This window comes from Mastomys coucha, unplaced genomic scaffold (assembly GCF_008632895.1).
Source record: "Mastomys coucha isolate ucsf_1 unplaced genomic scaffold, UCSF_Mcou_1 pScaffold15, whole genome shotgun sequence".
Taxonomy (NCBI): Eukaryota; Metazoa; Chordata; class Mammalia; order Rodentia; family Muridae; genus Mastomys; species Mastomys coucha.
The window spans coordinates 123,709,366-123,735,264 of NW_022196897.1; the positions used below are offsets into that span (position 1 = coordinate 123,709,366).

Here is a 25,899-nt window from a genome sequence, read left to right on the forward strand (position 1 = left end):
TTAAGCTTTAGGTACCCCACGAAATAATCCAGTTTCTCAAACCAATCATTAGAAGAATTGACAGTATAAAGAGCAACACCAAAACATAAAGAATAAAATAGAAAAAAATCAGCTTGAACTTTATATTTTCAACTCTTCTGAAATGTATGCCCTGCTCTAAGTCGGAATATAAAATATGATTCTAGCTGGACTAAGCATTGTTGGAGAAATGTCCTTCCAAACAAATCTCATTGTTCAGCTGAGAAAACTGGGTCCCTTAAAGACTGACTGGATTTCAGAGCCCCTCCCTTGCTCTGGCAGTTAAGTGGCTTAGCCAAAATGGAAATTTCTTGGTTTCTGATGATGCCAATATGCACAGTAGCTTTTTGCGACAGAATTAGGGAGTTGATTATTAAGGGTTGGCTGGTTCATCTGCTTGGTATTTTTAAAACCTGCTGTTGATCTCTGAGACTCTGGACTGGAACTTCTTTTCCAGAGAACCATCCGTCATAGGCTCTCTGACTTGCCTTGCTGCTTACCTGCATCCTAGAATGATGCCATTAATCAGAAAAGAAGCATTTCAGAACAAGATAGGAGAGGTTAAATTCTTGGTTCAAAATAGATTAAACTACCTTGAGTTGTTTGCTCATCTGTTTGGATTGAAGGTATGCTGGTGGGCCTTGAACCTGGATCTTTGGGGAAGTCTTTCTCAAACTTCAGTGCCGTGCACACTGTGGGAAAGTTCTTGTGAAAATGCAGGTGTGGTCCAGAGTCTGATGATTTCAGATTCCCTGAAGGCTCCTGGGGCATGCCGCTCCTGCCCCAGGACTGCAGGGTTAACAGCAGTGTGTGGCCTGTCTTGTCACCAGAGCAGGAAAGGCAGCTGTGTGTGTCTTATCTGCCACCTCACCAGCCTCTGGCCAAGTGAGAGGGAATGGCCTTCTGCAGCAAGCACTGCCCTGGGAGTCCATAGAACTTAGTTCTCCTTTTCTTACTCTTCATTTCTCAAGCTTGTTTTTTCCAAATACCTGGGATCTTTAATTTCAAAAGTGTTTTCTAAAACCTTATGTTATTTTCTTCTTCAAACTACTCCATGCACTTTCCCTCTTCTCCTTAGAGATGTGGAAGCTGCAGTTATGGAGACTTTAGTTGTGCTAGACAGAGCCTTATGTAAGATGAGTAAAGATCTCAAAGCCTTACATGTTGTTTTTTTTGTTTCTTCTGTTTAGTCTTCTTCTGTTGCCAGTTAATAATGACAGCCTCAAACAGCTGGTTTCCTCTTCCATTTGAATTGATTAGTTCTGACCTGAGAAGCCAGATACTGGGTTTGTTAGAAATATGTTTGGGATTTATGCTCAGAAGTACCTCCTATCAGAAGGGTTTGCAGGCAGGTGTGATTGAGAACTTCAGTAGCAGCCAGTAGAGAGATCCTCTGTTTTGACCTATTCTGGTAGGCAGCTCACTCAGGAGCTACTTTTTTTCTTAGTGCCTTTTCCACAGTGTCCTGTGTGAGTGAGTGAGAGTCTGTCTGCCTGCTTGTCTCTCTGTGAGAGTGTGTGTGTGTGTGTGTCTGCGCGTGCGTGTGCGTGTGTGTGTGTGTGTGTGTGTGTGTGTGTGTGTGTATCTTGGGCATAGGCGTTTGTTATGTGTATGATATGTGGGTGTTTGTGTGTGGTATGATATGATGTGTGAGTGTAGTGGGTGTGGGTGTTTGTATCTGTATTGTGTGGTTAGTGATGTACATACGTAATGTATATTGATGTGTGTGTGGTATGGGAGGCAGAGGTTGACATTGAATGTCTTCTACTGCTCTCTGTTAATTTTTGAGGCAAAGTCTATTCATTTAACTGTAGCTCACCAATGAGCTAAGGCTAACTGGCTAGCAAGGCCTTATTAACTAACCCTTATGTACTGCTAGAGTTAGGGTTATAGGCACAGGCTTCTGTGCTTTGCCTGCCTGCCTGCCTTCTTTCCTTCCTTCCTTCCTTCCTTCCTTCCAGTGCTGGGGATGCAAACATGGGTCTCCATTCTTGCATTGCAAGTACTTTACTCACCAACCAAGCCATCTCCCCAGCCTCCTAGATACTTTCCAACAGGCTATTATATCTCTTAACATTATCCTCAAAGTTCAACTGAAGGTGATTTGCAAGGGTATTGATGTGTTGGTGTCTTAGCCCTGCAGTCTAAAATATAATAATTATCATAGATAAGGAGCCACTTGGTTCCATCAGAAATGGGGGTAGGTAACCTTGTCTGTGCCTCACTCACACTCTGTGCTTTCAGAGGCTTTCAAATGGGTTTAAATAATAACAATACAAAGGATAGCCTTTGGAATGACTTAGGATTAAGATGCTAGGGGATTTAAAGACTGATTCTGGTATGTAATACTGCTAGTTATAGTAACAGTGTTCTCATTTGCTGAGGAGTCACCATGTAGGTGAATGGTACATAGCACACAGGACTCTGAAGGATCGGGGTCCAGGGGGAACAAATAGCCTCTCTGCTTTGTACAAACCAGAGTCATGCCATAGCTAGGGGTGGGTGTCCCTCTAGTCACTAGTCTGTCTCTACAGACTGTGAAGCTCCAGTAGATTCTGTTTTACTAGCAGCTACTGGGGAAGCCTTATTCTCATCTTAAGAGGAGACTTTGATTATTTTAAATAGCCCTACTACTGGTGCTGTTAGAGCTTATGGATTATTTAAAATTTGTATGACAGGATTAAATTTAGCCTTAGGAGTTGAGTTGGATTTTGAGATCCTGAGCAGTGCCCTATCTGGCTTATGTTTAGTGAATCACAGGGTTTAAACGCTGATTTTCAGATTTGTCTCATTTGAATTCTGTTTTCATATCTAGAATTTGCCTTATGTTTCAGTACAGCTAAGCATACTGGTGTAAGCTCATTGTAATTAACAGTGTTGTTACCTGGGACACATGTCCAACATCAGTGCCGAGCTAGAAAACACTGGAAGCAAGCTAAATGAGGGCCTTAGCAAAACATCCAGAGTCAAAAAAAAGAACCCTCCTATTCCCCAGCTGTGCTTAAATGTGTTTGGTTTAATTTCAGTACATTGATTCCCTTTGGCTTTATAGTCTAGGAGATCCTGTTCAAAATACTTGCAAGTAAATGCGGCTGGAAGATTTTTGCCAGAAAGAGAGATTAGACATATGTGTTCCCATTCTTTGTTAATGGCTTTTGCTTGTTTTGGTTAAAATGAAAATGTTCCTGTACTAAAGAGAAATAAACCCCTCCCTTCCTGTTTGCAAATGTCTTTCATTTGCTGTTTATCTTAATTAAATATACAGTAGAAAAGAGAATGTAACTGCTGCTCCTTTAATATCAGAGCTGTGCACGCTACAATAGGTGTCACTGTTTGGCTTCATCCAATCCTGATTGGTGGCTTCAGCTATTGGCTCGGAGCTCTGGCTGTCTGACTCCGTCTGCAGGGCTGTAATACCTACTCTCCTCTCCCGATCCATTCACCACACAACTTCGCCGGCCGCGCTGACTCGCACTGACTCGCTGGGCTCGCCACATCTTGCTAACCTAATTCAGGAAGCAAGCGCCTCAGCTCTCTCTCTCTGCCTGCCTCCTTTGCTCAGCATAAGCTTTTCAGGTGATCCAGAAAACGGCTGTTTTTATGCGCAAGTAAGAAAAACAGGAATCATGATGGGAATGTATTTAACAGATCCGGTCCTGGATAAAACTTAAAGCCAGTTTCTCTTCAACATAGTGAAAAGGTCACCTTGCCTGGCTGGGAAAAGCAGGAAAAAAGCAGCCGGTCGGTTTCTGTTAACATCTTAGCTCCGGTTAGCCTCTTTGCCTTGATGTTCGAGCAAATTTGCGATATCTAGCTCTAAAGAGAGACATCCTGTACTCATGGTAGATGATAAAGAAAGGAACATGAAATGTCTCACCTTCTTCTTGATGCTTCCAGAGACAGTAAAGAACAGGTCCAAAAAAGGTTCAAAGAAAGCAAACAGCCCCAGTGGTGGTGGTGGTGGTGGCGGCAGCAGCGGCAGCGGCGGTGGCAGTGGGAGCAGCAAGTTGCCCCCAGTTTGTTATGAAATAATTACCTTGAAGACTAAAAAGAAGAAGAAGATGGCTGCTGATATATTCCCCCGTAAGAAGCCAGCCAACTCCAGCAGCACCACTGTCCAGCAGCAGCACCAGCACAATCTCTGTAACAACAACCTCATCCCGGCCCCCAACTGGCAGGGTCTTTATCCTACCATCAGAGAAAGGTAAGCGCCCTGCTGGCCGCCCGGCTTCTTTACTTTCAAAGTTTGCCAGTGTTGAAGTCTGCTTTTGCCTGACCTGTAATGAATGCAGTTTAACATGAATCTCCGTTTCCTCTTTCCCAGACGCTTTTCTGGTAATGGAAAGCTGCCTTGTATCTTCTCCAAAACAGTACAGCTGTTTTCCTCTTAGATAAAAATATTTTTGCAAGCTGTAACATTTAAGCAGCAGGGTTGAGTCTGTGGAGCACAGAGGAGAGAAACCCTTCATTTGTCCTAAGCCATGTAAAAGTTTAGGTAACTTTTGAAACTTTATAGTTACTTCCCATGTGTCTGCAGTGATTTCAGACAGTTGTGTAGCTGGACCCTTTGTTGGCTATTTTGCTGGAAGGGGAGCACTGAACTGTGGTTGCTTAGCCTGAGAAGCTTCTGTAAGTTTTGCGTGTTGGGGAGAGGGATGTTAGGAATACAGGCTGTTGTGAATTAATGAATTGCCTCTTGTTTGTAGAAATGCGGTGATGTTCAATAATGACTTGATGGCAGATGTACATTTTGTGGTTGGGCCACCAGGTGGGACTCAGCGGTTGCCAGGACACAAAGTAAGCAACAGCTGCATTACTGGTTTAGTTCTGAGATTTACATAGAGGGACCCTGTTAGCATAGAGCTTGGTGTGGGCAGCTTGCCGATGGCAGGCACTGCATGTTTCACCCAATTACAGAGAATGCAGACCTTTGGCCACACTTGATTTTGTCTTTGTTTCCTTCTACCCGGTTGTATATGTCACCCAGAAACATGCCCTCTTCCCTCTCCAGGGGTAGAAACGTTGTAACTGGTTTGGAAAGCCCTCTGTTTACTGTTCCTATAGAAATCAGATAAATAGCCCAAGGTTTTATTTATGTCACAATGGGGTGGGTTGTATATTAATGTCAAAGCTTTGAGATATTGATGGAGAGCCTGTTTTGTGTGAAAATCTTATGCTCTCCTGTCAGGATACACCGTAACCTGGCTGTTTCAAAGACGCGGGTTATGTACATTACATACCCCCAGCCCTGATTTGCTAGCTGTTTGGGGGGATTGACTTGCTGAAAATGTTTTCAGTTTAGTGCGTGAAATGAGATTTCCCTTTCTCCACAGTACGTCTTAGCTGTTGGGAGCTCAGTGTTCCATGCAATGTTTTATGGAGAACTTGCTGAGGACAAAGATGAAATCCGAATACCAGACGTTGAACCTGCTGCTTTCCTCGCCATGCTGAAGTAAGCATTATTTGTGCGTTTGCAAAGAGTTTGCCTGTGCTGTATTTGTGCTCTGCTGGCTTCTAAGTCAGAGCGAAGTTTCCTGTAAGTGAAAAAGATTCTAAAGAGAGGGGGTGCTGCTTGCCTTGTAAATGGTCTTAGAGAAAGCTGCTCTTCATTTTTCCTTGGAAGTCATGTGGAATGTTGCAGGCATTTAGTCATTCCTTACCCTAGAGCCTAGGGGCAAAGAGCTCATGTAGTGAACTGCTTTTTAGTGAGATTTTAAAAGAAAAATAGCTTTCTGGAATAAACACTATTTAATAGGGGTGCTCTCCTCCTGAAAACAGTACATTTTTAGAAGGCTTCAGAGAAATCTACCTTTACTTCACAATTATAGAAATGATGTACCTTGTTTAGCTAGCAACACTGAAAGACACGTCTTCTGAGTTGTCTAGTGCTGCCAGAAGTGGAATTTAGTATCTCATGTTTGTCCACATATACTTCACCCACAGAATTGGACATGCTTATGGTGATGAAGACATTTTTGAAGGGGTTGTTTCCTATAGCTTTCTGTAGATTAATGCAAGCAGTCTTAAATTAGTAATATAAAAGTATAAAAAAGATTAGGGTAGTCACATATTTACATAAAGGTTTCATATCATATAGATCCTTTACAGACTCTAATGCATGTTAATCGGGTACCGAGAATTAGCTTTACCGATGTCTAATGCTAAACAATGAGATTAAGCCTAGTTATTATATTTATAAGGTTTTTCTTAACTGTTCAAGGTTATATTTGTCTGGGGATTTCAGTTCACTGGAATAAATTTAAAAAAATGTTTTTGAAGAAAAATTGCCCAGTGGGTCAAAAAGTTTGACAATATTCTCACAATTTTTAAAACAATTATTATTTATTATTTACTGCTTACTGAAAAATAAGTTCTAGTCAGTTTCAGAGTTTTTAAGTATGTAATTCCTTGGTCCTGTCATGACTTTGAAGCCTAATTCAACTAGAACTTTCCCAGTGGGGAGCAGGGAGATGAAAGGCAAGGGAGCATGTGAAGCGCACCATAGCATTAACTGCTTCCTCCCTTCTTAACCTTCAGAATCCATTAGAGACTGGCACGAGAAACCTCTTCTACCTGCTTGGATCCTTGCCCTTCCTCACTGCCTGTTCAGCTCTGTGTGTGACAGTGCCATCTGTTGTTGATGGAATGCAGTGCTAGTTAGCATCTTGGCCACATTGAAGTCTAGTAGGGTGTTGTGTCCTAGACCCATGCACAGTCAGGAAACAGGAAGCAAGAATGGCAGAAAGTTACATCTTGGCCAAGTCATTTGATACATTGTTTGCCAAATATCTTCTCTTACAGATGTATTCCCTAGAGCATATTAGTACAGTTTTTAAAAATTCTGGAATCAGGTGGAGTGGAAAGAACAGGGCTTGAGTGGGGGAGGTTCCATTTGCCTTGTTGGTATGCTATAGTCACGGCAGTAGGAACTGAGGTTTCCCGTTCCTGTGTCCTAGGGGAGTAGCTGTACTCAGAAAAGGAGTGGCAGCTCCCTTGAGTGCCAGGGTGAGGCTACAAATCCAGCCCATATTCTGGATGCTCTCCTGGCCCTGGCCTTAGGCAAAGCACAACTGTACTGCAGCTGTGTTGTTGAGTGGTCTTGCTGGTGTAACTGGCTTAGCCTATAGGGAAGAGAGTTTCCTGGAAGCAAGTGTTTATTTATTGCTGAGGAAACTTTTTGACTTGTATATGTGTGTTTATGGTTTTATTTTTCCTTGCAAAAGCTAATCTTGATTTCTTAAGATAGGTTTATTTTATAAACATGAGATAAAATTGACATAAAAAAAATCAGGCAAAGTACTCACTGCTTTAGCTTAAAAACTTTGATAAATTTTCTCAGTGTTGTTCACGGGCAGAGTTCTCACTGATTACTCTTTTGTCCTGTAATATAAGATAGCAGGTCGTTTCCACCCTTACAGACTGTCTCAAGAAATTGCCACCATTGCCCCAAACACCAAGAAGTATTTCATCTATTGAGATAGGTACAGTCAAGCACAGAACCAGTGTACATATAAGCGCTCTGTTTTGTCTCTTAGTAAGTACAAGTGAAATGCTTTAGTTCTGAAAATAGGAGGAATATGAGTTTAGAACTTTAATCCTCAAAAGATTTGTGGAATCCACTGAAAAAGTAGAATTGAAGTTTATGTGGTGAGTGATTGAACTTGGAACCACTTCAGAAATATTTAATATCAGGTTTTATTTTATGTTTTAGAAAAGTCCTAAATCATTAAAATTTTTAATTTTGACCTTATAGCTTCAAAAGACATTTGTTTTTATTGCAACAGAAAGTGGAATAGAACTATCGATGTTCACTTTAAACTTTGGTGGGGCTGAAGAGAGAGATGGCTCGGAGGTTAGGAGTGCTGCTCCTGCAGAGGACCAGGATTCAGGTCCTAGCACCTTCTCAGGTGGCTCACAGCTGCCTATGACTTCAGGGAGCCAGTGCCCTCTTCTGGACTCCATGAGTATCCAGGTGTCCAAACATACACACATGTACACATATATGAATAAATTTTTTAAGCTATGGGATTGGGAATGTCAGTTCTTTAACATTTAGTACAGTATAATAGAATTTTGCTATGTTTTCAAAATCTTATCTCTGATATACAGTCATCTTTTAGATAATTGCAGTATCTCTTATTTTGTTGAAAATATACTGAATGTGTCTTTGTAAGATAGATGAATAGTAACACAGTTAATCCCTTTAATTATATAAGCTTACTGCTGAGCTGAAATATTAATACCTTATGAATGTATTTCAGATGCTTCCTTAACATGTTTGTAGTAACTGTCACATGAAATTATATTCTTGGACAGGCTTGAAAGCAGTGGCTTCCTTCCTTGCTGCACATGCTCATTTTGTGGAAATCCGCTTATATGTTGGCTACTTTCTTTCAGATACATCTATTGTGATGAAATTGACTTGGCTGCAGACACAGTGCTGGCCACACTGTATGCTGCCAAAAAGTACATAGTTCCTCACCTTGCCAGAGCCTGTGTTAATTTCCTGGAGACCAGCCTAAGCGCCAAGAACGCCTGCGTCCTCCTCTCTCAGAGCTGCCTGTTTGAGGAGCCGGACCTGACACAGCGTTGCTGGGAGGTGATTGATGCGCAAGCCGAGTTAGCACTCAAGTCTGAGGGATTCTGTGACATCGACTTCCAGACACTCGAAAGCATCCTCCGCAGGGAAACGCTGAATGCCAAAGAAATAGTGGTTTTTGAGGCAGCCCTAAACTGGGCTGAAGTAGAATGCCAGCGGCAAGATCTGGCCTTGAGCATCGAAAATAAACGCAAGGTCCTAGGAAAGGCCCTGTACTTGATCCGCATCCCCACCATGGCCCTGGATGACTTTGCAAATGGTGCTGCACAGTCCGGGGTATTAACTCTCAATGAGACCAATGACATCTTCCTCTGGTACACTGCATCCAAAAAACCGGAGCTGCAGTTTGTGAGTAAAGCCCGCAAGGGCCTGGTCCCCCAGCGTTGTCACCGATTCCAGTCCTGTGCCTATCGGAGCAACCAGTGGCGCTATCGGGGTCGCTGTGACAGCATCCAGTTTGCCGTTGATAAGAGGGTGTTCATCGCAGGCTTTGGGCTTTATGGCTCCAGCTGTGGCTCTGCAGAGTACAGCGCTAAGATCGAACTCAAACGTCAGGGTGTCGTCCTGGGCCAGAACTTGAGCAAGTACTTCTCAGATGGATCCAGCAATACCTTCCCTGTATGGTTTGAATATCCAGTGCAGATTGAGCCAGACACCTTCTACACAGCCAGCGTGGTACTGGATGGCAATGAACTCAGCTACTTTGGACAAGAAGGCATGACGGAAGTTCAGTGTGGCAAGGTGACTGTCCAGTTCCAGTGCTCCTCAGACAGCACCAATGGCACTGGTGTACAGGGAGGGCAGATCCCCGAACTCATATTCTATGCCTGAACTTTTCTTCTCTTATGCAGCATGAGGTGCCAACATGGGCCCTCCTTGCCTGACGCTTAGCTCATCTGCAGATATGTGGTCAGCACAGGTAATTTGTAATGAATGAAGCAGTAGGCAGTTTCTAATGTCTTTGAACCTTTTAATTATGTACAGGCTAAAATGCAACATTCCGCTTTTAACTATATGCTTAGAAGAGCCAAGTTCTTACTCAGGCTTTGTGGTTTTCGAGTTGCGTCTGTACGCCTAGGGAGATCATGTGCTTTTCCAAGTGCCCACCAACCTCCTACTTCTGTACCTCTGAAGAAGATTTTGAATCAACTTGAATTTCCTTTGAGGAATGGAAATATGTATCCTAAAGTAGTATCATTATTTTTAAACAGAACCCCTTTCAATAAATAAACAAAAACAAAAACAAAAAAAAAAAACAGGTAAACCTCAGTGTACAAATTTGAAAGAATATTTGCTTGGTAACAAGTAAACGTAGAAAGTAAACAGGCCAGTAGTCAAGTTTGACTCTATTCTTTTACATTTGTTGCTTCTGGGCCTTGCTTTTATATTCTTTGTATCTTAAGTTCATATATGTGTTACCCACTAAACAGTTCAGACTCTTGATGTAAGGAATTAGGTATTTGTTTAGGCCATGACTTCAACTACAAAGCAGACTTACATTCTTTCAGGTTAGAAGACAAGATACCAGAATGCAGACAACTTTTTTCAGAAGTGATGAAATTGGAAAATGTCATTGTTGATAGAAAGAAAGGTTGCAAACTTGCTAATTTACACTATAATGGGTAAATAAGGGAAGCCTGAAAATGCCTATACAACCAGCAGTCAGTTTACCAGTGAGAAGCATCCACAATTCAGAAAAGCCACTCTTGCCTGGTAGTTTTGGACCCCCTCCCCCCACACAAATGCACACTCACATGCTCTATTGGCTTGTTCTTAAGTCTTACTTCAAAGGACTCCCGTTTCTCCTCTCCCTCCCCTGTTAAAAGAGGACCAAACAGTTCTTTAGAGGTATGGAGTAACGGTTTTGTAGCACTACTTGTCAATGTGATAAAGTACTTTTTATGCTTTTTCTTTTAAATTAAAACATTGTTTATCTGATATTTGACCATAGACGATCTTATTTGTTGATTATGAACGAGCTTCTGGACTGCTAGAACCTGGCCTCTGGCCATCTTAAAGTGCCAATATATGACTGCAGGGTTTTTGAAAAATGGTTCGGAGTGACACTGGGTTATACCGAGTATTCACCTCATCAGCATCTCGTGCAGTTCTTATTTGTCCATGATACCATAAGAAAGAGGGAAAAGCTCGCAGACAACTTCTCCTTTTCCATGATGGCTCATGTTGGCTCATGTTGGCTTAGTGCCTGTGGCCCTGGAAGTGTCCAGTGTAGTCACTTGAAGCTGAAATATCCATGTGTTTCTGGGCAGTTTTTCTGCTCAGTGTGATCCTGAGATGGCTCCCTGACACCCAGAGTGTGGTCCCTGGCCACCTCCTTCTCCTGCTCTGTAAGCCAAAGTTGACTTATCTGGAGCAGGAGCTAGTCCTGGGGTGTGTGTGCCTGCGCAATATGTGCATGCAAGTGTGCTTGCCAACTCAGGAACTGCCTCCTACCTGCCTGGCTAGTGGTGGGTGTGTCAGAAATAACCCCCACACCCCCCCTGCTGGTGCCAGCAAGGCCCTATGAGTGACTGCTTCTACTCACTGGGCTTCTGGGCCATTTCTTCCCTTGCAGATATGGGCTTGTGGCCTTTGGCCAGCTTCCCTGGTGGAGGAGAGCACTGGATTATAGGAAATGTTTTAATCATTTTGCCATTACATACATCTGTTAACATAGGTGACCAAAAGCTGGTATTGATGACTAGATGAATTTTCCTAGGACAGCTTTCTAAAATTATCTCTTAATTGCTTCCTAATAAAGGAGATGACAGGTTGTAGTTTTGGCAAAGCATCAATGAGATAAAGGTACATTGTCAATTAAAATTACTTCAACAAAGGTTTTTGCTTTACAATTATGGTTAAACATTTCAGTAACTCATAGATACCATACAAATTGGTATGGTACATGCAAAGTGACTGGAAGGCACTTACTTTTAAGCCAGAGGAGAAGGAATTTTGTTTAGCATAGATTGCCTCCTGTGAGATAGTTGGGCTGGGTGTGATAGTCTTAAAGGGGCAGTATCCCCAACTCACTCTTACTGTGACTGAGCCACCCTCCATGTGGCTGGGCAAGGGCAATTCACTGAGGATAGAAGAACTTAACTTTCTATTAATTATTAGTATGTTTCCAAAAAGATATATCCACTTTCTGACTTAGCCTATGCCAAGAACTGTGGGTAAGATTGAAAAAGCTGTACCTAAAGTAAGAAATTTTATGTTCTGAACCTATTCTCCTATATGCATTTTCAGCAAAATGAAAGATAATGCGTGCTTGCTTTGGTTTTCTTTGGTAATTTTAAACTTTGTAGTTTGTAAGAATAAAAACCATTGTTCTGACAGGGCTGGCAGCTCTAGTGTATAAACACCACTTCATTAAGCAGAAAACACTATAGATGCTTTGCCCGGCATACCTGGCAGTCTTCATCATTCTTCATCCTGGGGACAAGGGTAACTAGGCTGGCAGTTCTAATGCAGCATTCTTTAATCATATCTTAAGATAGTATTTAAGGAAATGGTCTAATTTCTACATAATTATTGCACTGAACTGTCTTTTTTTTAAGGTGTTTAAATAAGCTCAGCTAATTCAGGACACTGCGGCCAACCATGCATCAGTGTGCTTGACTTTAGCAGCTTACAGCATTATTTATGAAGGAAAATATATAAATATGAAGTACCTCATGTTGAATGTTATTGTACTGTATTTTTAATGTAACAGTGCAGATCTTGTTAGACACATGAATGTGTATAATCATGTTAAATACAAATAAAATAAAACTGGTTCATAGATTTGCATTTTTAGCTTTTTTGTTGCCCTTGAAATAGTAAAAAATTAATTCTCTCAGTTTTGGTGCCACTGCATTTGCAATGATGGTTTCATAGGAACATTTGTTTGCAAAGTGTTCAATATCTTTGAGTCCTAAAGAAGGTGAAATTTGAGACAAAAGGATAGGAGGACAATGAATGTGTTAATCAATTATATTGTTCAAAGCCTGACTGCTCAGTAAATAAGAGTGAGTGAGTAGATGCGTGTATATTCCTGTTATGGAATTTGTGGTTGGCTGGCTCTCCGAGCTGTAGTCTCCATAGTTCTGTGTACCCACTGTACTAAGACAGTGCAGTTCTGAACTTCATCTGGCTTCTGACGGAACCTGCATTGTTGTTTGCCAAGGTCTTAATTGGATCCAGAAATAAAAAACAAACTGCCAAATAAGAATTTTAGAGTAGTTGTTCTATACTCAGTTCATTTCCCATTCTGCTTCCCAGTGTTACTGCTCTTTGGCCTTTTGGATTACAATCAGGTGTATATCCGTGTGTCGCGTACATATCGCACATAACACAGTCATATGCTCGTTCATAATTATATATACATAGTTATGCACACATAAGTATTTTTCTTTGTACCTTTCCAATACTTTTTCTGTAGACTTTATTGTGAATCTTTCACCTATGCAGGTTCAGTTTCTACTATTTTTTTACTTGCTCAAAAGATTTTTGGAATTACTCCTAAGTAGGAGAACTGGAACCTCCCACCCCGTCCTCATCAGCTTAGCCACAACTACAACCTGAATTACAAAGATCTTAAATCCTCCAAAGTCTCAGCTTTTATCTCTTCTTTGTTGCTATTTAAAGTTAATCCACATGTTTGGTTTCATTATCCCAAGACAGTTGGGAATGATCCAGCGCCATTGTTGGGACCCAAGATTAATATGGCGCTTAAATTACACCCTCCAGGTTGACTCCCATGCCTTGGAAGACTTTGAACCAAAACTTGAGGGAAAACTGCAAAGTAAACCAAATGGTATAAATTGTAGGGGCCCAGAGAAGCTAGTGGGCTATGAATAGCTGCTGAGTCTTTGAGAAGCCTCAGTAGAAGCTAAGCACACCTTTGGATTTCCAGGCATTAGGTTCCAGTGTTCTTCACAGCAGTATCTTCCACTTACTGACCAATAATTGTTTTTCTTGTTTTAAACTCTTCCCTCTACCTTTTATAGTATGTATTCCAATAAAACCACTTCTGGAGAATTTTCTTTCAAAACAGAGGCTATGCAGTTATTTCTATAACCAACATTGGTGGGTGGAAAGTTTCCCAGTTAAAATTTTGCCAGTATTGGGTAAGATGAAAATGTAAAAATGGATCGAGACCACCACAGAGGATGCCACAGTACTGAGTGCCTGATGTTGGCTGCTGCCATGTGGCATCTGGGCAATGTTGGCCCATGTTTCCCTCACACCAACCTCTCCTCTCTGGTGCCTATTCTGAGCCTTTTCTAGTGGGCTAGTGATGATTTCCATCATGCAGGCTCTGTCCTTATGATTACTGCCTAGTTGCCTGCTAACTGAAATGTCCAGTGGAAAGCATTTGCTCGCAGACTGTTTTATGCCCTTAAGTCTGAAAAGCCCCAAATCTCAAGGTAAGTTGAGCAGTTCTGCCATCTCTGCTTTTTGGGTCCCTCCTGTAAGGACAGCTCCTCATTACAGATCTCTTTAAACCTGCTGGTGATGAACAGAGTCGTTTGTTAAAGGTCTCTGAGAGGCAGTCTTTCTTCACGAAAGTCATAGTGGTATAAAAAATTACTTGTTAGGACATTTTTTTTTTTTTCGGGAAGTTTTATATTTAAGAGACTTTGTTTATATCTACGACTTCATCTTTTAGAAGAAAGAACTTAGGACAAAAAAGCTAAATAAAAACAAGTCATATGAGTAACCTTGTTAATTTTAACATGAAGACTCTTGTGTGAAACCAGAATAATATGAGATATTTTGATATATGCCAGTCTTTACTAATGCTATCCAATTTGCATTTTCCTTCCTATCAGAGGAATGGTAATGACTATTTAAGGGTATGTGAATAATATTTCAAAGAGAGTACTACCTTCTGTTATACTGCAGAATGCCCGAGAATGTTCTTTTGAGACATTCTATGCATCTAATAGAATTCTTATTTTTGTGCTTCCCAAACTGTAAACCTTAAAAGCATCTTTTATGAAAGTGTTGAAACTGCATGAATCTTTAACAAATTCAAAACTGAAAGTTGTCATCAGTCTTTACTCTTAAAGAAAAATCCACTTCTAAGAATATTTATAGACAGTAGTGGACTGGAGATCAATGTCTTTCTGGCTCCAACAAGGCACAGAAGGTTTAATGAGTCACTCAGAGGATTAACCCACCGCTCATTCAGTCATTGATCTTTTATTGGTCCTTTGCTTCATCACAACCAGTCAGAGGTACAGGCACTTAGGCCAGGAAGATGTGTGCTATATCCTCTTGGAAGCTTGCGGTTGAAGTCAAGGATGTACTAGTGTTGGCTACAGAAGAATCATGGGTGACTGAGCCAGTTCCAGAAGTTCTGATGTCAGTCCAAAATGGAGCCTGAGTGACTATATCCAGCAGTCTTCCTCCCGATGCTAATGCTGCTGTTTGCAGATCGCACCAAGTGTCACTGACCCAGAAAGGGCTCTGTGAGCACGAAGCAGCAGAGCTGAGAGGAAGGCTGGAACTCCTAGCAGATCATTAGCATGTAGACCAGCTTCAGCCTGGAAGAGAAAATGATTGCTAGCATAAATAGTCAATTGTAGTGTGGAGCCCGGAAGAAATCCCAGAACAAAAATACTGAGACATCCCAATGTGCCAACAGTAAAGGGTCCATGTAGAATAAAGCCACAGCCTGTGTGCTGGGTGCACCTCACCTAGCAGGTGCAGGAAGTAAGCATTCTGAGGGGTCAGGCTCATTTATCTGGCTTTTTAGTCAAAATAAGGTAATGACACTGAAGAGATTTCAGAATAGACAAGGCACAGATCTCTGGGCAGGAGAGACTGAATCAGCATGGAGGCCAGGAGAATATTGTGTTGGGAGAATAATGTAAGTGAAGACTAACGCAGCTAGGAAATGGTTAAAAGGATGAATGTTTGAAAGCATAGAGAGATCCCCAGGGTATGGCTGAGTTTTGAAATAACCATTATAAAGCAACTTAATAAAGATGGAGAAACCTCTTGCCTTACATTTATTCTTTGGGAGTTTTGCCTTAACTAAGTAGTTGTCTTACAGAAAGCCTTTGAGATTCTCCCCTTACATTCTTTAAAGATGCTGAAGTAAAACGTAGAGATGATACAGCACTTGTGGCTCAGCCTGAAGCTGGACTCTGCCATCCACATTTAAACCTTGGCTAAATCCGCACGCGACCGGAAGCAAGCTGCTCTGCCTCTGAACTTCCCATATCTCCAGGGAAATGGCGATAATACTTTCCCAGAAGACATAGGTGATAACAGTATCCCAACACACTTGTGGCAGTGCTATTGAACAGAAAATACACCTATAAGTGGTCAGCAAAACTGGAGATGAAAAGCCATAAGGAAAACCATAAATGCTCCTCATGTGTACATACGTATTTTCAATCTACACATTCTTTTACCGAGTTGTCAATGTAGAGAGTTGGAAAAGGCCTTGGTGCTGTTGTTTTAAATCTTCACACTCAATAGCCACCTAGTTTGTAAAGCTACAATGGGCTGTATTGTTGGGGAGTTCTCATGCTTTAGTTAGCTTTCTAATACGAACTTTAATTTTATCATGTTAATGAGATACAGAAATGATTTATTATGGTGTGGATGGTTCTGACACATCAGATGCCTTCTCTGCTAGGATTCTGCAGATGACTGTAAAAGCTGTAGGAGGGTGCAATAAAGGATTCTTGAGACATTTTCCAGCACAAGTCTATTTCGAAGGTTTTTATTTTAATTCTTTATTAATTTCAGTGTTAAAATCTCTTATTGTACTGCAGTCTTAGAGGATTTGGGATATGCCTCCTGCAAATATTATGTGATTAAAACTAGTTTTAACATTGATATTGTTTGTTGTTGGCAGCAGGTATGACCTTTACTGAGAAAGATATGAAGGGTACGGTAATTTTGAATGGTGAGTTACATTTATTTAAGTATCGACAGGTGTCCCAGTAGTACTGGTGATTCTAGTCTGGCCCCACAGTTGTTGGCAATAATGTCTACCTTGCCTGGGAGTGCCTCCATTCCTTCTACATCTACACTACAGCCAGCCAGAGCCAGACCTCTTTCCCAAGAGTACTGACATCTGAAAAGGAGCCAGCCCCCCCCCCCCTTTTTTTTTTTGTTCCTTCTGATTAGATTCTCTGCTCTTTTCTAGAAGAATCCTCAAAGGAATTCATTCTCCAAACATTTGTATTTAGGACGTGGACTGAGGGCATCCGATTTAAATGGTACTTTGAGGAGTGGTCAGAGTCCCAAAGCTGCTGCCAAGCGGAGAGCAAGCCCCTGACGTGGGCTGCCTGTGCTGGGGCAGCTCTGCTTAGTTTCTTATCCTCTTGGGGGATCATTCTCGTGGCTCAAGAAAATGATCCATACATAACAGGAAAAAACATTTGTTCATCTCTCAAGACTTGGGCTCACACTTGGAAATCATCACTTCTACAGGATTCTGTTGGTCAAAGCTGGTCACAAGGCCACTCAGCTACATGTGGGGAGTTAAGTGCCTTACCCCTTAGCCAGGAATGCTTCAGAGACAAAATGACCAGGGCCAAGGATTCAGAACAGGGTGACTGGTTGGGCCATGCGTATAGTCATCACCAGGACATAGCATTTAGCCTAGGTCTCTTTTTTGTTTGTTTTGTGTTGATTTTGGAGACAGAGTTTCTCTGTGTAGCTTTGGCTATCCTAGAACTACCTCTGAAGACCAGGCTGATCTTAACTCAGAGATTCACCTTCCCAGTATTGGGGATTAAAGGCATGCACCACGGCTGCCTGGTTTGACATAGGCCTACAAATGGATTTTATGGTCTTTCTGATCCTAGAACTAGATTCCAAAAGAGTTACCTATCGAGACATTATTTGCACTAAAATCAGTAATCGTGAAGAAATGATAGGGGAAAGGTGAGGTCTCCACCACACTCATGATGTATGTCAGTTCCCCAATCCCAGTGTGGCAGCTTTTCCTTTCCACGTGCCTCTGCTAAGCTTAGTTCTTGCCCTCCACGGGAAGTTTTCCATCACACTCGGATCCCTATTTTACCTGGAGTCAATGAACACCTCAGAGGTTTTTTTTTTTTCCTAGTCACAACTTGACTTTCAACTGTAATCCTGTGGACCTCACTGTTCTGTCTTATTCAAGAAGCCAAAATAAGATGTGAAGGCAAATTGGAGTTTTGTTCTATTTCTCTGCCCATCTTTAGTGACAGCATTGCTCTCTGAAGACCTTAGATGCTCCTAGCCTTCATCCAGGTACAGAATAATGAGTACATACTCAGTTCTAACCCAAGAGAGTCAGAAGGAAAGGAGTTATGCTTTCCTTAACAGCCCACCCAATTATTGCTGTAAGAGGGAGCTGGATAAAGGTTGGGCCTGTGGAGGGAGAAGTAAGGAACTCTACTTCCCAAGAAGCCTTGTATAAGGTATCTGCCACTTCTTGTACTCATTTGTTGATTTCCTCAGGACTCCCTACCTGAGCCACAGTCTCCAACACGGAAAGCTCTGTGGGTGGGTGCTTAGGTCATGTTCAATACCAAAAGAGAACAATGATGTTAAAGCTTGTTTATATTTAACTAGTATTGTCACTCTTTATTAGAAGCCCAGGGCTGTGGTTATTGGTTTGGTTGACAATAGCATTTGGGCTGAATGAGAACCACATAGCCAGTGGCTTCTGAAAGTTATTCACTAGTGACAGAGAGGAACTGGGGCTACAGCTGAACATCAGGCCAAACCTTCCTAGCTGTAGAATGTTAAAAGCTTCCACTTCCATTTTACCTGTCTTCTCTACCCAGGGAGAAAATGCTTCCCCATAATGATAATGGTTTAAAACAATCTAGCCAAGCAGAGGAAACTACATCTATTCTAGTAGGATTTATTGTTTGTTTGTTTGTTTGTTTTAAGGGTCTCACTGTGTATCTCTGGCTGTCCTGGAACTCACTATGTAGACAAGGCTTACCTCTGCCTGCAGAGGCTGGGATTAAAGGCATGGACCACTACACTAAACTCTAATGGTTATTCTAATATTCCAATATACAAATTAACTAGATGGGCAAGAAAACTGCTTAAGTGTTTTTTCCTCATCATTCTTTAATGTCTTTAATGTCACATTTTGAAGGCATGGTGCAAAAGGACAATACAAATAAACTAAGCTCTTCCCCAGAGCTCAAAAGAAATACCCACTTTCTCAGCTAAACAATGACTAGATCCATATATTCAAGTCCAGCAAATGTCTTTGGCCTCTGATGTAGCAAAGTCCAAAAATAAGCAGGGGAGTCTTCAGGATACTAACACAAAGTAAAATGGGGAGGATAGAGATGGCAGGGAAGTGAAAAGGGGAAGGAGGGGTGATTTTAGACAGCATGGCACACTTTCTTCCTAAATGAGAAGCCTTTGGAAGGATGAAAGAAAAGCTCAGCTCTCTTGGGGGCAGGGATGGCTCTGGCCTAGAGCCATACTATGAAGATTAATGAGAGTGGTTCTATTAGGTCTTACGACCCTGACTCTCAAAGCCTGTAAGGATTTTTTTTGTGGTTTTGCTAAGCCTTTTGCTTACAGTGTATGTATGACCTTTTCCGGGCATTTGCTTGGTGTTTTTTTTTTTTATCTTCTGGGCTTCCAAGGGAGTCCAAAGTGCAAGCCAAACTCGCGACCCATCCAGGGCCAAGGAATGCGGCAAGAAATAAGGCCAGTTCTGACAGGTTTCAACAGAATCCTGCCCTGCAGACACATTGAGCCTGAAAAGATACGTGAGCTTCGTGAGCTTCGTGAGCTTCATGCTCACCAGGAAGAGCCAGGTCTTGCTCCTGACAGCCTCAAATATACCCTGAAGCCAACAGACACTTGAAATCTCCTTACTGCTCTTACTTGCTCTGCCCCAGCCTCAGATAGGAAGCCAGAGGTCCTTTTGGGTCCCCACATCATCTATCAGGACTTTCCTTCTTTTCTTAATGACTTCAGCTCAAGCCAGCTCTAATTTTTTACCTTGGCCAGGTAATGCCATCCTCACTTCACTCATTAGCAAAAATTTAAGAGTAAGGAAACTTTCTTTCATGAAAAAAGCATTAATATCTCAAAATCAAATAGTCACTTCACAGAGGTAGAATAAAAAGGAAGGACCAGATTGGTCAAAAAGGCTACAGTGGCCCTGTTGGGACAATGGTAAGAATTAGGCCATGGGGCTGTGAGTGTCACCAGATCTCTATCAAATGGCTTCTTAGAACCTAAATCAACAGAATGGGCTAGCTGCTGAGTTTTGTCGTATACGACTTCAATTACATGGGGGACATGTAGTCTCCTAGTCTCCTGTCTCAGTGCCCTAGTTAGACAGACATACCACTGTGTACAGCCAGAACCCACCTCATTGGTCATTATTAGAGTTGTCTGGTCAATATCATGCCTGATTGTAAGCATCTCTCAAAATCATTTGGATTTTTTTGTCAGGGAAAGCCATTTGACCAATCCCTGCTGACCTGTCATTTTGTGTTAACCCTGAAAGTGAGTATAAATTTAATGTCACTGGTCCCCTTTCTTCCCCAAGCACTTTTCTTTCTGGCTCACAATGAAAACGTTTGTGCAGTCATCAGTGGACAAGAGTAGCCCAGCATGCACTGGGAAGCCTCTAACTGAAAGGAATGTTTATTTATCATCTAGAGATGTCCATCAAGAGAGCACATTTCCATCATTCAGGATGATGGAACTGTGAATCTCATTCAGGCATCAAGACAAAAACACAGAAACAAACACAAACTAGGAAGTGCACCCCCTGCTTGCTTCCACAGCTGAGGAGGTTTCTCCTGAGGCCTGACATGTTCCCACCAAACAAAACAAACGGAAGCAAAGGTTTACAGTCTGAACTTCCTCAAGAGGACATGCACCTCACTGTAAAATTTACCATTGTGCATTTGGAAATTTCCATTATAAAAAATTATTTAAAACTGAGGAAGGCATAGGTCCTCAGAGCTAATAAATAAGATGCCCTTCCTGGACAGAGGTAACTTATCCATTGCATTTAATTTGTGATTCTAAAAGAATGTTCTCTAAACACATAAACTGAACACACAGTTTCAGAATGAACCTGGCTTGTTTTAGACTCCTGAGTGGACAAAGGGGCCTGTGGTGAACTCTGCTGGGGCAATATGTAGAGATAATCTCTTGTGCACTGTGGAACAGTATTGACCTATCAATAAAATGCTGATTGGCCAATGAGCTGAGGTAGGACTAGTAGGAGAGAGAGGAATTCTGGGACTGAGTCACATGGTAGAGGATTTGCCCAGACACAGAGGAAGGTGGTCACATAAAACTGAGGACCAGGTAACCAGCCACTTGTCGTGGCTTAGACTAATTTAAAGGGGATAATTGAGTTATGAGCTAGTAGAAATGAGCCAAAGCTATTGACATAGGTATTTACTCATATATAAGAAGTCTCAGAGGTGTTATTTTGGGGGATTTATGAATGGGTAGAAAAGCCCACAATTACAGCATTGTGTAGTGTAGACTATATTTCCATGCTCCTGAATTTTAAAGCTTAAATACTATATCCTAACTGTATGGATTGATACTTATGCTCAGCTGCTTAAATGAGGGTTCCCAGTTCATAAAACTCCTAATTAAATAGAGAAGCATTCTAAATTCTTGATCTTTGTTAATCATATTTAGGAGAAGCCTGGAAGTTTAGATCATGACTTCATTAGGGCATTCACACAGTTCCCCTGGTGGCAACATAATCTAATTTTAGCAAATTTTAATTGCAAGTACAGCAAAGGTTTATGAGCATTTGAGATGAGTCTCAGATATTCTGGTTTTCGAATGCAATGTTCTGAGCCTTCCACCACAGACTCTGTTTAGCCCTGCCTCACAGTTACAGTGCTCTGGACAGTCATACAAATGCCCGGCTGTACACTCTATGTGTAAATACTATGAGTTCTAAATTAAGCTTACAAACTATCATATGTTCGACTGTGTTAGTCAAGTTAATAGAACTGCTGAGCAAAACATGCCCTATAACTCTATTTTGATCATTCCTTGTAACAGCCTAGAAGTCAGGTTCAAGTTTCAAATTCTTGACCCCACAGAGCTCTGTACCTAGCAACGTGGTTAAGGGATCCTGGGCCCATGTGTTGAGAGTGTAGCCATTTTGTTTCCACCCTGATTTCATCTAGAAGAACAAGATGTATTTTTACTAATTCATGGTTTCCACTGCCCATACATCGAAAATGGTCCACCATAGCCCATGAACTATCTCTGCCATCTATATGAGAACATCCTGGTGGTATGGCCTGTGCTTAGGAAGAAGGGAATTGGATGCCATTGGGACTGAGGAAACTGAGTCCACATACTACCTGATGCAGAGGTTTGACACATGGGTTCTAGGTCATCATGCTTCCCTGATTAAGAGGCTTAGAGGCACTGTGAGGAAAATATTGTTATCTCCTTTGTTATTCTTAAAGGTGGAATGCTCACTAAGCTTGTTATCAAGCCTTATATATACTTATTTTATACCTAATAATTATTCATAATTTTATAGCCTTTGTTTTTCTCTTTTTCAATAGATATGCATCTTTCTTGGTACCAAGGTATAGTGGTGGATAATTTCATGTATTAATATGAGTAGGCTATGGGATAGCCAGATACCCGATGAAACTTTATTTTTAGGTATATCTGTGAAAGTATTTCTGGAAGGGATTATTATCAGTGAGCCAATAGATCAAATGGTAAAATAAAACAAAACAAGCAACAACAATAAAAATCTGACCCTCTATCCACCTTCACTAATATGGATCAGTTAATATACTAAAAGCTCTAAAAAGAATAAAGGGGAGATCAAGCAGAAAATCTCTCTCCTTGAGTTAAAATGCCCACATTCTTTTGTCTTTGACCACTCTATCCATGGTCATGCCATCCTGACTGCCACTATCCTCAGGCATTCATATTGTTTCCATAAGGTACTTAATACCAGTGGCCCTGTCTTCTAAGCCTTAAGACCTGGACTGAATTATACTAATGGCTTTCTCGGCCTGCAGCTTCCTATTTGACCTCTAATTACATTGATTCAATTTCAACATTAAACCCTCCCGTTTATCTGAAGAACGGTGTCTATGCATGGAGATACAAGAGTGGACAAAACATGCAAAATCCTTTTGTTACAGAACTTACTTCCTAGTAAGAGACTATGATAAATGAGATGTGCCAGTTTTCAATATGATCTTGAATTATTTGCTGCTCTGTCAATTTGAAGCAGGATCATTGCCTACTCCTTTGAACTTTGCTGGTTCATAGTATCCAACAGAAGTAATGGTGATGCACGGTCACTTTGAAGGCCATATCAAAGGTCTTGATCACTGTTGACCTCAGACACTTCCAAAACTATTAGTGATCATGGGGTAGACAACAATGATGAGACAGTTATGTTGTGGGTGGAGAGCAGTTACATGTTGTATTCTGGGAGCATAACAAGCTTAGTCCATACTTTAGGGCAGTAAAAAGACACAAATGAGAAGACAGCTTGAAAGTGGATCCTCTAAGTGCAGATGCTCCTGCCCCAGGCATTCCAGTTACTCCCCAGCTGAATTATCAGATATCAAGAAACAGAAATCTTCATATATCTTTACTCTGTCCAATACTAATTCACAGAATTCTGAATAGAACAAGGACATCAACATTCATTGCACTAAGTTTTGAGAAATGCCGAATAATTGCCCCTACATTTATGCTGAGCTCAGCACTTCGGATTCAATTTAGAGCATTCAGATACCTCTTGCTACTTCATCTGAGTGTCCAAACGGTCATCTCAAAATTCCAGGGGAATTATTGATTGCTTCTACTCCTGAACCAAACAACAAAACAAACCACCACTACCAACAGAATGTACCTGCTTCTGTTTAGACTTTCAGTAAATGCCGTGACTCCCAATTGAGTTGCAAGGCTCTTTTTCCACCACTGCCCATATCAAATCAATTAGTAAATCCTGCTGTTTCCATTATAAAAATAGATCTCCAGTCTGTTCATTTCTCCACATCTCCTCTCCCTGCATGCAAGCTCTCTGGGCATTGTCCCTTAGCTGGAACAACTCTCCTGACATCCAGAAAATGCTTTTCATTCAGCACCCAAGAAATGTACACTAGGATCCCTAGGTCTGGACAGTGCAGCTCAGTGAATGGGTGTATACATAATTGCTCCACATCTCCCCAGTCCTTTAATAGTAGCAAATGTTATGCATGGAACTAGAAAAACTAAAATGGCAAATCTGTGATCAAATACAAAATATGTATGTCCAGAAAAGAAAATGGAATAGTATGTACACATGAACACACACACACACATACACACACTTATTTTAGTGTATGTTTCACCTAGGCTTGATAATATGAAGCCATTTTTAAAGCTAAGACACTGTAATGACTTTTAGGAGACCTTGGTCTGCAGTCATGAGAGCAAAATAAGCAATACATACTAGGTAGCTTAGTATGTGATCATGGAAAGGACACTCTTGGCATTCCCTTGTGTATGGAGAGAAGACAGACTCAGCCCATCAACTGAGATTCTAGTTACCACCCCCTTTTTCCTAGGTAAGCATAATCTCAAAAACGTTGAAGTGCCAAAGAGAGTGAAATTGGACTGACTTAGGGATCTGTCAGCAGTGCTACCATTTGGGAGTCACCCATGCTTCTAGAAAGAGTCCAGGAGCCTTCTTTACTTGCCACTCTGAACTGGAAGGAACTCTTTCTTTGATCTACCAGCTCCTTCTCATTGGAGGGGATGTCACAGCCTTGTATGGCTCCAAGGGTCTTGGAACCCAGACTAGAGGTGGCAAAGAAATAAAGAAGGGATAGATGTTTAACAAAAACAACAGAAACTTGGACACAGAAAAGCTGGAATCAAGTGGCCAGAGCTCTCTGATGGAGAAGCCATGGCGACCCAGAAGCTCACCTGGTTATTATATATGCTGAATTGACCAGGGAGCTGGGGTTGTTACAAACATCTGAAGGAGGCAGGGTTTATTGGATACAGCTGAATCAAGTAGGAAGGTTTTAATAATCGTAATGGGAGCAGTCTCTGTAGGGTGAGCAGCATTTCAGGTATTAATTTGCCGGTATGAAGGCATGAGGAGAAAACAGTAGACATTTTCAGCACACATTAGCAACCTTTGCACTGGAGGCTGGAAGCTGGAGGCTGGAGGAAGATTTTGACATGGCCAGCTCCTGTTAAAACCACACACCCACTCAGGACTTCACACAGTGAAGGATTCCTGTTCTTCCCCTAGAGTGAATAGATGGGTTTTTTTCCTATTAGAGTCTTCCTAGAAAAGTACTTCAACAACAATAACACATGTGTGCCTGTGTGCATGCGCACACACACACACACACACACACACACACACACACCACATGCACATGTGTGAAAAAACACTCCATTCATATCAGAGCTTGAGGGAGGATGTGGGCACAGACAGAATGACCCCTTTGGCCACTGGAGGGTTTTTTTTTTTGGGGGGGGGGGACAAGTTCAAATACCAATGAAGCAGTATCATTAGAAGGAAGAGTCCTTGGAGGGGCTATCCAGAAATAGCCATATGGGCCAGGGGAGCATGAGAGGCAACTGTTGCTGATGGAGAAGTTACAAAGAGTTTAACAGGAGACACGAGCCTGACAGATATAGTGAGTGCTAGAAAATGCAAGAAAGGAAAGGTCTGAATCCTGTCGTTTGTATGTGGTAGCCACTGAATCTGCAGCATCCAGAACAAGGAATCAAAGTAGCCGAACCTGCCAAATAAAACATAGTAAGGTCTGGAGCATTTTCAGGCAACACTGGAGACTCATATAGAAGAAAACACAAAGTTTTTAGGTTTGATATGCAGACTTAAATCTACAAGATATTCCAGCAGCCCCCCTCCCTGCTTGGTGTGCAGGGGGATGATTCTTGTGTCTTTGGACTCAAACTGCTATGTGATTTCCTGCACACTGAATGTTCTGCTTGTGAAATTAATAGGCTATCAGAGGATGCTGCTGCATTACTTTAGCAACTGTCAGAAAAGGTATCATAACATGGGATTTGTATTTTGGGGTCATTCACACTTCTGGAAAGGCAACAACCCCCCTCACAAAAGGACTAAGGTAATTTTCCTGTGAAAAGATGCAAATAGCATGGAACTGAGACCTTTGCCAACAGCCAGCAAACACATGAGGTTGGTGGCCAGGCAAGATTTCCAGGAATTGGGCAAGAAGATAGATTCTCAAAGACACAGTGTCGAACTTTGAAATGCTAATATTTTGACAAATAGTCCTTAAGTTGCTTAT

The 25,899-nt window shown here is 41.6% G+C and overlaps 1 protein-coding gene and 1 long non-coding RNA gene across 3 annotated transcripts in view; one reads left to right on the plus strand and one right to left on the minus strand.

Moving 5' to 3' along the window:
• Positions 1–12,404, plus strand: part of Btbd3 (BTB domain containing 3) — a 32,122-nt gene extending 19,718 nt beyond the window's left edge. The window contains exons 2-5 of one of the 2 annotated variants that reach the window (XM_031372048.1): positions 3,916–4,222; positions 4,725–4,815; positions 5,352–5,470; positions 8,416–12,404. In XM_031372048.1, the coding sequence (XP_031227908.1) occupies positions 4,080–4,222; positions 4,725–4,815; positions 5,352–5,470; positions 8,416–9,448 (1,386 nt within the window). In that variant the 5' untranslated portion in view covers positions 3,916–4,079 and the 3' untranslated portion in view covers positions 9,449–12,404. Of the gene's footprint in view, positions 1–1,724; positions 4,223–4,724; positions 4,816–5,351; positions 5,471–8,415 lie in introns of those variants that run through there. The other variant, XM_031372047.1, reaches the window with a different exon arrangement.
• Positions 12,405–14,790: 2,386 nt separating this feature from the next.
• Positions 14,791–25,899, minus strand: part of LOC116091014 — a 34,175-nt gene continuing 23,066 nt past the window's right edge. Inside the window, exon 3 of the long non-coding RNA XR_004118889.1 lies at positions 14,791–15,150. This is a non-coding gene — a long non-coding RNA (uncharacterized LOC116091014). The remainder of the gene's footprint in view (positions 15,151–25,899) is intronic.